This window comes from Acyrthosiphon pisum, chromosome X, assembly GCF_005508785.2.
Source record: "Acyrthosiphon pisum isolate AL4f chromosome X, pea_aphid_22Mar2018_4r6ur, whole genome shotgun sequence".
In the NCBI taxonomy this organism is placed as follows: domain Eukaryota; kingdom Metazoa; phylum Arthropoda; class Insecta; order Hemiptera; family Aphididae; genus Acyrthosiphon; species Acyrthosiphon pisum.
Window position 1 is genome coordinate 82,042,171 of NC_042493.1, and position 15,184 is coordinate 82,057,354.

The window sequence follows — 15,184 nt, forward strand, 5'->3', positions numbered from 1 at the left end:
CGGCAAAAACGACGGTCGGCTTGCGTTTTCCGCCCGTCATGTATAGCTGCTCCGATTTAAACCAATGCGTTTTTAATTGGACGGAAAACGCTGCGGAACACGCGGCGTTCGAAACGCAGCGGAATACGCCGTGTATAGCCCCAGCCTTAATAATTCATATCTACATAAGGTAGACAAAAAACGGAAATACTTACAAAATTTCACGATTGCTGATAGAAGCAGTGGGTCATGACGTCATGTTACACTCATTCGACAGATCATAAGGTGGACTGTCGTGATGTTGTTTAATAAGTGATGACTGCGGGCTACGGTTTTAACACGATCAAAGATAGTATAGCCCCGTGGGCTTTAGATAGAATAGACAATGGTAAATGTTTGTACATCGGGCTATACCATAGACATATTAATAAAATATGGACTGCACAGAGAAATCATGAAATCGACTTTGAGGAGAGAGATAGAAACTGTTGTGGACAAGCATGAAGGAAATAATTGAATTCTCAAATGATTACATGATATTATTTGTGACATTATCAAATACACAGATATGTATAACCCACGGATACTATAGCTACTATCTTTAATCGTGGAATAACCAGTGACGGCTATCCTATGGTGGATGTGTTGCTTGAGCAACACACACAACATTTGGTGTGTGGCCGTGGGGGTGGGTACCCAGACGGGTGGTTGGATGGATGTTGGGTACTTGTGTAATTTTTTATCATACTATGACTTATAATTAAAACAAAACAATACTAAATACAAGTTCTGGAATAAATCGTTTTCAGACGAATATGACTTGTTATGATTAATAAATAATTAGGTATGTTGTGTAATTTTTTATGATTAGTTATATTACGCACCCCTGAAAGAATAGTGACACAACTCAAAATATCAAAATGTTGGGAAATCGACTTTAGTGTTTCATTATGTCATTATAAATAAGCAGAAATACTGTTTATCAGGGGCGTCATTTCAGTTTTTTTTTCTGGGTGTGCAAACTTTTAGGCAGGCCAATTTTGACATTTCACCAGGCCATTAAAAAAAATATATATTTATATATATATAAATGTAGGAAACCTATGCAAACCTATGTAAATATTCTTTCCTTCCCTTTTATAATAATTCTAATTGAAACTCATAACGACTAATGCAACTTTTAAATAGCTAGCAATTCAAAGAATTAAAAGCTTATAAGCAGTTAAAGCAACCAGTTAATGTCATTACTGTACATATACAAAAACTTAAAATATATATATTTTATATTACCTATATATGAAAACATGTATAAGTTAATTATGACGGCGCATTGGAGTATTAATGGCAGGCCAATTGTTAACATTTTTTTAAGTTAGTGGTGCCATTGCACACCCTGCCCCCCCCCCCCAATGACGCCCCTGCTGTTTATACTATCTCATACTGTTTTTAATGTTATATAAATCAAAAATTTTAAAATATCAAAATATAAAGGATGAAATTCTGCAAATTTTGATAGTAATAACTCGAAAAACGTTTTTCTTTTTTAGTTGTGTCACTATTCTTTCAGGGGTGCGAATTAAATAAAGATTTTATAAAAGTAGCATAGAAATTTACATAGTAATAATATAGTACATTATATTATTTACTGCTCTAATATATTGCCTATAGGTAATTCTTCCTTGAAGTAATTTATTATATCTCAATTTAAAACTAAACTATGACTAACCTAAACTTTTGAAATTATGAGACTATAATATTATTATATTATCATCATCATTTTTTTTATATAATATATACATTATTGTATAGTATTATACAGTATATAGTTTTTGATTTGGTTGTTCTTGTTTTAAACTTTAAAGTAGGTAATAGGTTATAAGTATAATTAATTTTGTAACTAATTAGTAATTTATAATATAGTGTTGCATATTTTTTTTAAATTATCTCACAGTTTAAATAACACCCAACAATTGGAAAAATATGTGAACCATCAACCAATACCCACTGATGATTGAATATTGTTAATTTTTATTTTCTAATAAATATTGGAAGGTGGGTGGGTCCTCTGAAAATATATTTTCACTCACACATATTTTTTGGAGGATAGTCGCCACTGACCACGGTATGATAAACATTATCCATTGGTGTGTTTTCGTGCCATTACCAAAAGTAAAACCAAAACCGCGAAAACGGTACAAGCAAATGATAACAAACCTCTGCTGTCGTTGTGCTATCACTTTTTATATATGTTCCCTTGGCCTCGTCACCGTTCAGCTTATATAATATCTCCATGGTGATGCGTGATGGAAAGCGTCGGGAGCAGCAGCATCCGCCATCCATGATTGTTTACAATATTTTTTTCGCGTCTGAAAATCGTCGTCCGCTGGTTGGACAGGTTTACAAGGATTTAAGGAAACTTTCTTCTACTTTACATTTTAATGATCGTATAACAGAATTTTTTTTTAATTATTATAACATATTATTGCATCGACATACTTAATTTACAACTGTTCTCTAAATCGTACTTATTATTTTCGTCATTATTGTTCATTATTAATATTATTATAATTATTTAGTAATAGACTTTATTATTATCTTTATTAGCACAATTTTTCTTTTCTTTTAAAAGCTTTTTATTCTAATTTTTAATACCTTTCATATCGGTGTAAATATTTGTGTTTGTGTCCCGTATTTTCGATTTGTGCTCTTTATCGTCTAATTTTAAAACAAAATCGTTCAAAATGTTCAAATTGGATTCAGTTCAGATGCCTCAACAACTTAGCCAGGCCGCGCATGATCGTGAGAAGATATTTCAATGGATTGTCGAACTCTGTAATACTGAAACCAGAGAAAATGCACTTTCAGAGCTCAGGTAATACCTTTTGTCTATAAAGTACTGCCTTATGAAATTCGTACAGTGTTGTACAACATTGTACTCCTGTACCTAGGCCTGAACATTTCTTAAATTACGTTGTTTTTACAGAATGTTAGGAAGTTGTATTTTTACCAGTTAAGAAATATAGTAATAAAGCTAGGTACAAAGCTAGTGTAAATAAATGTTCCCAGAACACAATAAAAATGATACTATATATATTATAGAGATATTTGATAATTTGAAATAGTTTGGTTATTTAGTTGAAACATGGTGGTTTCAGTTAGGTTTTATATTCATTAATATGCTCATGCCTACATTTTGTGTGATCAATTTAATATGATTTATTAACTAGAAAAATAAACATAGAATAAAATAGTTAAAATCAACTAAATAGAATAAAAAAATTAGGTTGTCCAATAATTTAATTAAATGTTGTTTACCTATAGGTTATACTTATCATAAAACAAAATTGTATTGACATTCGTTTAAACATGTCGAGTTTTCCTGTATTATTATTTTTCTAACGTCTCTTGGTTATTATAGAATACATTATTATTTTCATTTTTAAATAAGTACCTACCTATGTAGTTTTTAATTAAATAAAAATCTATTTATTTTACTATATATAAATATATTACTATTTTGTACAATGTTTAAGTATATAGGTATATAATTGAAGTATAAATTAAAAAAAATATATAACAATGATAAACAAAAATATAATACCATCTTTATTTTTCAGCTCAAGGCGTGATATTATCCATGATCTTGGCCCAATGATTTGGCATACAACAGGCACTATAGCAGCATTATTGTTTGAAATAGTGTCTACTTATCAGTTTGTTAACCCTCCGACCATGTCGCTTCAACAAGTGACACGCCTTTGCAATGCTCTGGCACTCTTACAGTGTGTAGGTGCTCACCCTGATACACGTTCTCAGTTCCTTAAGGCCCAGATACCTCTTTATATGTATCCATTCCTACATAATGCCAACAAATGTCGTAATTTTGAACATCTAAGACTTACAAGTTTGGGTGTGATTGGTGCTTTAGTGAAGGTAAATGTTAAATTACTTAAAAATCATGTTTATTTAATATTTAGGAGGTACCTACTAAAGTTTATATTAGATATTTTGAAAATGATCTACTTTACTTAGTATACTTTGATACTGATGATTGGTTAAGAAAGCACAATATGTTTAATTTAAAAAATATATTTACATTTTTCAGACAGAAGAACAAGAAGTTATTACTTTCCTTCTAACAACTGAAATTATTCCGTTATGTCTACGTATTATGGAAACTGGTTTTGAGTTAACTAAAACATTATCAACATTTATACTGCAAAAAATACTTATGGATGACAATGGTCTAAGTTACATTTGTCAAACATATGATCGGTTTTCTCATGTTGCTCTCATACTTGTAAGTATTTTTACTACAAAATCAACAAAAATTCTTATTGTTTTTTCATTGGATTTTCAGGGGAAAATGGTCTTGGCACTTGAAAGAGAACCGTCTACTAGACTACTGAGACATGTTGTGGGATGTTATGTTCGTTTATCAGAGAACTCAAGGTATAAAAATAATTATATATTTTTTTTAAATTATAAATAGGTGAATAAAAATTTGCGTGTATTATATCATACATTACAATAAGTACAATATTTGAGCCTTTTTATGTTTTTCATAATATTTCAAAAAATCAATTTAAATGTCGAGTAATGTATATGTTAGTGGTAATGTATGTAATATGTTATTTTATTAAATAACTATTTATTCTATAAAATCCCTAAATATGCTTGTTAATATAGAAAATACATAGTTTTAATAGTAAACATATAGAATACCGATTGGGTTTTTGTTAATGTATGAAATTTATATCGTTAGTTAGATATGACCGGGACTGTATAGTATTAGATAACATACAGGATTTGTTGCCGTTGTCGTTTTATTAATAAAAATAATGATATAAGATAATATTGAACTACACAATTCGGCATAGACTAGACTTATTAGTGTGACAGTGTACTGCGTGTCTACCTGCTAGTTTGATCATTTTCAGTGTTTTATAGTGTAATAACTAATAAGTGTGCATTATTATGAAAACCAAATTTAAAACTGTTAAAATTGTTAGTTTATAAAATATCTAGTTAGTATGTAGAATAACTAATTGGAGTATGTATTTATGGATTCATTTGATACATTAACTGAAAGTACTGGTAATTGTATAAAATAACTAGTTATTTTATAGAATTAAGGCATTTTATACATTAACGCTAACAAGTACATCTTAAAAGATTAGCTTATTTATATCCCAAACATATTTGTCTATAGGTGTGAATTAGTGACTAAATTACTGTCCAATAATATAAGATCATCAAAATAAGATCCTATTAAATTGAAAATTTACTAACTCTTATAGTACATAATAAAGCTCTGGACAGTGAAGAAGATGGAATGAGTAGTATTATGTTATGTTCAGTCTTTAGGTTTTAAAATGGTTTGTGTTTGTAACTAAACATAATAATATGACCTAGTAAATAAGTAAATAAATAAATAAATAAATCATAATATTTTTTTTTACAGAGCACGTGAAGCACTTCGGCAATGTTTACCTGATCAATTAAAAGATATGTCAACTTTCTCTGATTGCCTCGCCAGAGACCAGACAATCGCTGCTTGGTTATTATTGTTGAAAAATAATTTGGAGTCTGTTATGCCCATTGACGTATCTCCTGGAGTTCCATCTCTTGTCAAGCCATAATATAATAGCATTTAAAATGTTTATTATTCAAACAAAAATCACATGTCTTTTGATAATCATATCAATTTGATAATAGTTAGTAGCGAATGACAATGTACTTACCTATCGACTTTTATGTGTACTTGGGTGGGAAGGGGATTAAATAATAATAATATAACAATAAAGTAACTTGAGTCTGACATATTATTATTTTTATTTTTATTAGTTAGAAATATTTAAACATTTTTAACTTCTGATGAACACCGTGAATTTTGGGGGTGTGGAAAATTATGTGATACTGTGATTATAGTATCAGTGTACGCGTGTAGTGTGTACTAATGCAGTCAGATGTAAAACGCTATAGCTTTATATAAATTATATTGATAATCTGCTAATACATTTTAAGAGATATCAGTATAATTAGTTATTGATTCGATTACATTTATTTATAAAAATAAGCAAGTGTTAGAGGCTATTGGTAGGCTTTTAACTTATAATATTGACAAAAATACAATATTACCTGTAATTAAAAAATAACATTTTAATTATCTGTGTAAGATAATTTGATTTAGTTTAAAAACGTTATAAAAACTCTTAGGAAAACATTTTAATAGTTTTATAATATGCAGGTAGAGACTAAAGAAATATTTTAAAATCTTGGAATAGGTAGAGATAGAGATCCTATGGTCTGTCCAGCGAGAGAACGCGCCGCGCACCGACCAATACTGGTTCCCCAACCCAACATCATGCCATAGGGAACCAGTTTCGATAGCAAGGTGACGCGGGGGGGATGCGCAGAATCGGCGCGTTCTCTCGCTGGACAGAGTATAGATTATTATTATTATTATTATTGATATTTACTAGGCTTTAGGTATAGACCATAAAGTGAGACAATATATACATCTGGATATACTCGGGCCGTCGTAAATGTGCTTCTGGGCTAACCTAACCAAAATTTGCCCATTCTCGCGCATACCTGTGTATTTACGGCGCCAACTAGGTGGTAAAGTGGGAGAAATATTGCGGAGCTCAATCAGTTTGATGCGCGAAGGAGTAGCGCCCGACTATAGTATCACTAATCAAGGAATCTTGGGTTGAGTACTTTTCAATTACAAGTATTAGGTTTGGAAATAATAATCACTACCAACCGAACAAAAATTATTTTACTGTTAGTTGAAATGCTCATAATTTGCCTTAAAAATAAATTATATGAAAACCTACAAAGATCCCTAGATAATATTCTTACCTTTCACATTAATAATAAGAGTTAAATAGATTATTCTAAAATTTGTAAGTTTGCAAGAGAACAGATTAAAATAAAAAAACTTTTTTCAAATATTTATACACATTAGGGCATTCATTTAGCAGGTACTAATATTTTAACAGTAACCTACACAGTATTCGGTTTTAATATATATAAAACATGATTTATTTTACATTATGACAAACATTTGTTAATTATGACATTTTTGTTAATAATACAAAATATTTATATAGTTAGAGTCATAATATAAATTATTCTTGCTTAATAATAGATCTAATTAGGTGAACTATTTAATTAACCTAATAACCAAAAACTTTTCTGACTTCTAATTAAAATGATAAATACTTTTTTTGTTAGCAACCTATAGCGTGCTTCAATCAAATGATATGACAATCCACCTGGTGTAGAACCATGTATGAATTTGCATTTTTAATAAAACACTTATTGGAATAAATTCACTTAGATGAGATGTTTTTTGCAAATTGACATAAGACATAACGGGTATCTAATCAGTCCATTAGATAGGTCCAGGATTTGCAAATAGCCATTTTTATTAGATTTAATCTCAAAGCTTACAATTTGTACACTAAAACAACATGTTTATGTCTTACCAAAGTAAAATTCTTGAGTGTCATCCTGATCATATTAGTTCATATTATTAGAATACTTAAGTATCAAGTAATAAGTTTGGTGTAATCTGTGAGTCTGTAACAATCTTCTAAATAAATACCCAGAGTAAAAAATAATTAATTTTATTGTTGAAAATTAATTTGTATGAATTTTTTTATGACATTTTAAGGGCTTAAATAAAAAATAAACTGTCACTCTGTTATATAGTAATGATTATTGCATATAATACTATAGCTGATCCCATGCATTTTGTTGCCCGTTAAATGTACCAACTCTATATGCATTGACGCAACTATATAGAGGGGTGCTTTGGGTCCTTAGCACCCCTAAAAAATCATTAGGTGTTAGGTCCCATTGAGTCATGAAATAACATAGAGCTAAAGCACCCCCCAGTTCAAATGTCAAGTTGCGCCAATGTCTATATGACTCAAACTTTGTTCAGTTGGTTATTTAATATGTAAAATTAGCTAAGTTATGCATTAGTATATATTTTATCACCTTAAAAATGTAATCCAAACAATATTTTTCTCCACAAACTCATACAGTAATATACTGTTTTATAAGTTATTACTTACAATCAGACTTTTACAATTAATCTTCAATAGCGAATGCTTTTACTGTTTTTTTTTTCACTAGCAGACAAATTACAAGATAATATCATATCATATCATAAAGATATGCTCTATTTTTTAATAAATTAAAATACATGACTTATCAATTATTGTTTTAAAGAATTTTGTATTTGAGGATAATTATCTTGCTTGGCTAATGGTTTGTACTTAGGATTGAGTGTATAATAGATAAATAGCATAGCAGCTGACAATCTGATTACAGAGTCGTTGTCTATATAATCTTTTATCCAATCCACGCGTCCCCATTTTGTACACTATAATTTTACAAAAAATGTATTTTCAACAAACGCAATTTTGGTAAATAAATTTAATTTATGCTAAAATGTTACCTGATATTCTTCTTCCATCTTAGATAATAGAACAGCATCTTTTACAGAAATATCTTGATGTAAGCAACATGTAGTAAGTACCAATGATTTTAAAGTTTCAACAGCATGTAAAACACCTTAAATTAAGAAAATAATATATTATTTAAAATTATAGATACTTCATTGCTACAAAATATAATATATACTATATACAATACAAACCATGAAGAGCAGGGAATCCGAGCGATAAAAAATATTTTTCGACTAATGCCTTAGTCTGTGCATCAAGACTTTCAACATAAATGCCTTTGGATGGTTTTAAATTGGTGTCAAAATATCCATTAAACTTCTGAATTAGTGGCATCCATTTTTCCATCAATAATTTTTCTAGCTCGTTATCCGCCTATTTAAGCAGTTTAAATTTTAAAATAATAACCAAGAACTCAATATGATAAACAGTACATTACATCAGAAATGAAGAAAACTGTGTCAGTCTCTAGGTAAGACAATATCTGTTGTACCACGTCATGCTCTGAAAGATCACTAGGATTGTCAACAGCCAAAAAACACAACTTTGTCTAAAAAAAAAAGAAACATTATTATATAACATATTTGAACCATTATATTTTACATTATTATACCAAGTGCATAGGATCTGTTTTTATATGTTCTTTCTGCATTTCCCATTCTTCAGCAACAGCAAGTGCCAAAGCCTTATTATTTATTATAAGTTCTTTACCTAATGGTGTTTTTAATTTACTACTGTCAAGTAATACTCCATACGAGTCACTATTTTCAATAATTGAAGTGGTTTTATAAAATTTATCTAAAAATTAAATAAATAAAAATACATTAATTGTTATTAAATTAATAAGTAAATATTTTACTTAGTTATAAAGCCTATTTTTTTATTGTTAAGAAGTTGGAAATAATAACAGAATCTATAGGAAGCACTCGTTTAAAAAAAATTTTCGATCTTGACAAAACTGTTGCTTAGTAAATGCAAAATATTGCTAAAAATAATAACAGCTCTGATATCAGAGTAAAGTAAGCATATTACAGATTATGTTTTATTATTAATTAGAAACATTACCTATTTACCAGTGTTGGGTAGTATCGTAAAGAAAGTAATGCGTAACGTAATTTCAGAAGTATTTCCAAGTAACGAAAATGTAAAGGAAGTTACTTTTGATAAGTAATTTCTATAGAATAATGCGTTACAGTTTTGAGTTATTAACAAGTTCAACGCCACCCGTGATTTCAGAAATGACGGAAAAAACTAAAACTAAAACCACCCATACCTTTAAATTTAGAATTCATTGTCAATGGCCTATCTTAGTTTCAAAGTTTATTAAAAAAATCCGATTTTATTATAGCGTATATAGATGTATACGTTTTTGACGCGTTAACGCGTCACCGGCCTATTGGAATAAACTCTTTTGGAGCGTATACACGTCAGCAGCGTTGAAAGTGTTAAGTACCTACCTATTGCGAATAGAAAAAAAAAAATCTTTGTCTATAATGCGGGCATTATATTACGTTTACCATTCTAATATTTATATACATTTAATTTTAACTCGACACATTTCTGTTTTCAATGGCTTAGACAATTGATATGTCGAATTGTACTGTAAATCACGAGAAAAATTAATTACATTTATTTTTTAATTTGATTCCTCTAAATAGGTAGTTAGTACTAGGTAGTAGGTACATTCGCAGAACGTTCCCTATGAACTAGATGCGTGGACTATCAAGTTTTATACGCTTCTATTAACTATACAGGTTTTAAAAAGAATTTAGTGTTGTACAAAAACTGTTCACTTTGCAAATATTTATTAGTTATTACTATGCTTAGAATTAACATTAGAATATAACCTTATTTTTCTGAAAATTGAAATCAAAATATTTACATTGTACTGTTATAAATCATTATAGCCATACTTTGGCGTTTATAAACGATTTATTTTTATAATTTAATAAGTTCTTATGGCGTTCTATATGTATTACGATTTTATTTTCACACACAACACACCTAAGGCTTATGTTGTGAGTTTGTGACATAAATACATAACATATTTAACTAAAGTACCTATAATGATTTATCACCATTTATAAGTAGGTACAATTAATTAGTACTAATTTTTAATAGTCTTCAGTAAAATAATGTGGTTCAATTCTAACCAAATATTTAAAACATCTAATCACACAAATCACAAACGCTATTTGCACTTATGGGCATATTAGTAACCTGGTTATAGAGTAATACAATACCTACTGTAATAATGCATTACCTAAGTAATACGTAACTTATACGTGTGTAAGTACCTAGTACCTACTTACTTTAGTATTAATAGTATTAATTATCCTGGATAATTTTTTACCCACCCACCCATCATTGTAGGTGGTTCAAATGAACCACCTTAAGTGCGTACTTGGCACCACTGGTATTAACTATACATCTTTTTCAAATTATACTTTTTTTAAATAGGTAATATATTTTTAGTAACATTATTGCGTGCAGAATGATAATAATTGCCAAAACATTTTTTTTTGTAACGGGAAAGTAATGAGTTACTTTTCTATTTGAAAATTGTAATTTTATTACAACTTTATTTAAGTAATGAGTAAAGTAACTTAATTACATTTATCTCTAAGTAACGAGTTAAGTAACTTACCCAACATTGCTATTTACCTTCTAATACACTAAGTTAAAAATTACTACCGATACTTTTCTTTGTACTGAAAATTAAATAAAATTGATGACACTAATTTTATTTAACAGCTAAAAAATTAATATACCAATCCACTACAATCTGTAGTTTTTAGTTGGTCTGTGTTGTACATTAGCAGTATAAAATTTTTAATAAATATATTGATAATACATAATCCATATTTATCACTATCAAAAAATTAATTTTTTATTGCTTCTGTATTCAGAACACAATGACACATTCATTAAATTGTATGGTTTATTTAAAATAAATACTATTTTGTTTTAATAATAAACCTAACCTAACTATTTTATACGAATAAACCATGTCAATATAAAATAAATTGAATTATTAATATAGTATTTTAATGGTTAGGTGACTCTTAGTTAGGTTAGGCTAGTCTTAGTCTAGTTATGTAAATCTTGACAAGATATGAGTAGAGTGAAAATGTACTACAGAATTTACAATATTAAACACAATATTATATACTATAAAACCCAAAAAAATATATTCAGAAATGTGTAAAAAAAAATAAACTATGTTCAGTATACAATAACAAAAAATTAGGTTATTTTTTTGAATGGAACAATAGTGTTTGTTCACTGTAAACAATTATATTATATTATATTTAGTAGCATTATCAAATATGAAACATATAGCTTACAGGCAGTGGCGTATTTATATGCAGGCACTATAGGCACGTGCGCACTGCAGAACATTTTTTAACGTTCTCCTTTACGCTTTTGTTATTGTTATTATTTTAGTTATTTAGGGCAGACATTTTCTATAGGCCTACACACGGGAAACATGTAAATTTGCCGCTGTAAACTGGGCATAAACAGAGTTACAGACTTACAGTATTTATTATTAAATGGCAAAAAATGCCATTGGACTTGTTTTCATATTATATACAGTTAAATGAAAAATAATTAAATTTATTCACATATATCTACATTGTTCTGTATTGAAAATTTTATTTATTAAAAAAAAATTGTTATGTAATGTACAAATTAATTTAACTATTGTTTAATACTATTAACATTTAATATAATATTAATAATCATAGCTTTGTGTAAAACATTGTCAAATGAAGTATGTAGCAAACACTAAAGTCAATAATTAAAAAGTATGCCAAATTCAATTTATTTGATAATTGTAGTTAATTAGGTAGTTTTTTTATTTATTTCCTGACATAAATATGAAATCAAAATCTAGATACATACCAAGTATCTTATAAATGAAAATAATCAATTCAATTATTTAACTTACTGATAGCATAAGACCTGCGTGAAAATGATGAAATTTTTGTGAAATTATGTAGTTTATATTTTATCTGGATTTGGTTTCTCGCTATGGATTTTAAACACTGTGCGATTTGGAACATTTCTTTTTTAATTCTGAAAGATAGAGCAAAGATACAATTAAAAACATTTGGGTTTAGTAATAATAATATTATTAACATTAAATCATTTTCAATTATAATTGTTAATGTTTTAGAACAGCTAAAAAATAAAAAGTACAATCAATTTTTTAATTTCTTAAAAAATTTAAAACAGTCCAAAAATCAAGTATCAATTTTCGTATATTAACCACAATTTGAGCATTTAACTACTAAAAAAATTGGTAAGGCCATAATGAAAATAATATATCAGCAAGGAAATTTGTACCTTTTACGTAAGTATTTGCTTTTAATAAAGTGACGGACTTCAAATACCGTCAAAATAACATACAGCTTAGTTACAACAAAATGACAGTTACCGGAAGTATTAAAATATTTAATTAAAAATCTTTAGGTACTGAAATTAGGTACTGAAAATTGTATCAAACATTTTGTGTCTGTGATAATTACTGATAAGTGACAACTTCTGTCATTGATTATCATTTATCACAGAATATATCTATTCTATTTTATTGTGGCGACTCCTGTCCCACAACGCTCTTATCAGCTTTTCTAGTGTTATGCTCACGCATAGATAATAATTTTATTACCTATCGGCCGCCGCCGTTGGCTGATATCAGTTGCGATTCCCTCGTAAAGGTTCTTCTCTCATTATTAATTTTGTATTTTAGTAGGTACTAAAAATATGTTAATTAATTGTGATTGGTGATTGGTCCATTACATTTTTAGTGAATCATTAAATTTAATAAATTGTTTATGCAACCCAGCCTAAATCATTGAATTAAAATTTGACAACATCCATTACAGTGACCCACTTGTAATCTACTGTGTAGCAAAGCGACACCCACTTGCCCACTTTTTTGTGTTGTTGTTTTTAACATAACCAAAAATATTGCCCGGGCGACTGGCCCCTAAAATACGAAAGCATTTAAAGATAAAATCTTGACAAAAAAGTAAAAATCACGAAAATGTGAAAATTATTTTGAGTTAAAAATTCCTAATAACAAGATTCCTTTGAAGTTTGTATAACTTAATTTAAAAAAAAAGTCTAAGAAAGTAAAATTTCATTTTTATGAGCGTTTGAAGTTCAAATTTTTACATCATTGGATATTCACTCGATTTCTCAATATAAGTACCTAGCAATTTTCTTATTTTGTTGTAATTCAAAAACGAATAACCATAGACACTTGAAATTTATATCATATATCATTGATTATACATAGTATACTATATTACTATACTGTAGGTTAGGTTAGGGTTATGTATAATCAATGCATATATTTATTTTATTAGTTCCTATACCCGAGCCCGGATTAAGGGGGGGAGGACGGGGGGGCCATGGCCCCGAGTCTCAATAGTTAGAATTTATTTAGGGGCCTCTAATTTGTCTATTATTTTTTTTGTTATAGGCTATGTAACACTAAATAAATCTCCTAAAAAAAAAAAATCGATGTTTATTTATTTAGGAAAAAAGCTTGTAAATTATAATTTATAAATAAAGTGATACATTATTCATTATTTATTGCTATATGCCTATATAAGGGAAAGCGGGGTATTACCGTATGTAGGGCAAAACCGTAAACTGAACACACTGATTTGAAGCTTTTTATTTGTTTGTTTATTGAATATGATAATGCGCATGTTTTGATATCACATATTGGAAAAAAAAATTATTTTAAGCATTTTTAATCAAATAATCAATTACTAAAATATTTTGAAATATTTAACAGATAAAAAATAGTATAAAAAAAAATTTTACGGATGTTTTTATTATTTTTCAATGTCTTATTAAATGTAATTTGCATTTCTAGTTTGGATACATTAATTTATCGACTTAAAGTTTCTTATAAAGCTCGATTTATTTAATAGTCGTGTTGGGGCAAAACCGTATAATTATACCACAGGAATGCATACGGTTTTACCCCAGGTGTGAGTAAATTCGTATTTTTTAAATAAAAGTAAAACACAATTAAAACACGTTTAAAAAAAACCAAAACGTAAAAAAGATTCAAATAAAAGATATAGACCATAATTTTTTCAATGTATACCAGTTTATGGTAGTAAAATTAAGCTATTACCTTCCTCCAGGTGTTCGGAGGGCTCGTGTATTCGAGAATTAGATCAAACAAACCGTACAATATAATCTATGTAAAATAAGCACATAGGTATAAAGATTACTTTAATATTAACTGCAATCAATATAAAATATTATATTAGATGCCTTACCTGTTTCGCAGTTGTTCGTAGATTACGTTGTAAGAGTTTTAGGTTTTAGGTGACACAAAATAATTATACTTCAAATACACAAATCGAAATAAAGAACGCACTAATTTTGGCTTAACATAAGAAGTTAGCCGATAGGTAATAAAATTATTATCTATGTTGTCGAGTTGTCCAGTTGTTGCTCGTTGAAATCGGTATTGATATTTTTTGAGAGGTTGTTACTCGGTGGCTGGTGCTCATGTACTGGTTTAAGAGGACGTCGCACCCGCATGTATTGTCTCCGTCTTACACACGTACGTTATAGCAAATTTTCGTTCGCTAGTTTCAATAGGGTGCTGTCATTTTTGATTTTAGAGTGAATTGACCTATCATCAAACTTTTAGGTAACAACATTATCTGTGCCTTCTCGTTGGTTTT

At 28.7% G+C, this 15,184-nt stretch overlaps 3 protein-coding genes across 3 annotated transcripts in view; 1 reads left to right on the top strand and 2 right to left on the bottom strand.

The window, feature by feature from the left end:
• LOC100162748 (uncharacterized) overlaps positions 1 to 641 on the bottom strand; it is a 3,634-nt gene extending 2,993 nt beyond the window's left edge. Inside the window, 1 exon segment of the mRNA NM_001162677.2 lies at positions 195 to 641. The gene's annotated coding sequence lies outside the window, so the exon portion shown is untranslated.
• Positions 642 to 2,287: 1,646 nt separating this feature from the next.
• On the top strand, positions 2,288 to 5,802 carry LOC100164830 (CCR4-NOT transcription complex subunit 9). The gene is made up of 5 exons (XM_001951457.5): positions 2,288 to 2,851; positions 3,597 to 3,912; positions 4,085 to 4,279; positions 4,340 to 4,431; positions 5,444 to 5,802. The coding sequence occupies exons 1-5, from the start codon at positions 2,721 to 2,723 to the stop codon at positions 5,619 to 5,621; spliced, it is 912 nt and encodes a 303-aa protein (XP_001951492.1). The 5' UTR covers positions 2,288 to 2,720; the 3' UTR covers positions 5,622 to 5,802.
• A 2,344-nt stretch (positions 5,803 to 8,146) lies between these two features.
• On the bottom strand, positions 8,147 to 12,956 carry LOC100160716 (ATP synthase mitochondrial F1 complex assembly factor 2). Its single transcript, NM_001293506.1, is given in 7 exon segments — positions 8,147 to 8,380; positions 8,456 to 8,571; positions 8,657 to 8,837; positions 8,902 to 9,012; positions 9,076 to 9,260; positions 12,415 to 12,542; positions 12,813 to 12,956. Coding segments are annotated over 6 exon segments (876 nt in total). The 5' UTR covers positions 12,530 to 12,542; positions 12,813 to 12,956; the 3' UTR covers positions 8,147 to 8,212.
• Positions 12,957 to 15,184: the final 2,228 nt, after the last annotated feature.

Excerpts from the sequence above, each read along its gene's own strand:
- LOC100164830 (XM_001951457.5), top strand. The coding sequence starts at position 2,721 with ATGTTCAAATTGGATTCAGTTCAGATGCCTCAACAACTTAGCCAGGCC. Across the intron at positions 2,852-3,596 it reads AATGCACTTTCAGAGCTCAG|CTCAAGGCGTGATATTATCC; the intron begins GTAATACCTTTT and ends TTTATTTTTCAG. Across the intron at positions 3,913-4,084 it reads TGATTGGTGCTTTAGTGAAG|ACAGAAGAACAAGAAGTTAT; the intron begins GTAAATGTTAAA and ends TACATTTTTCAG.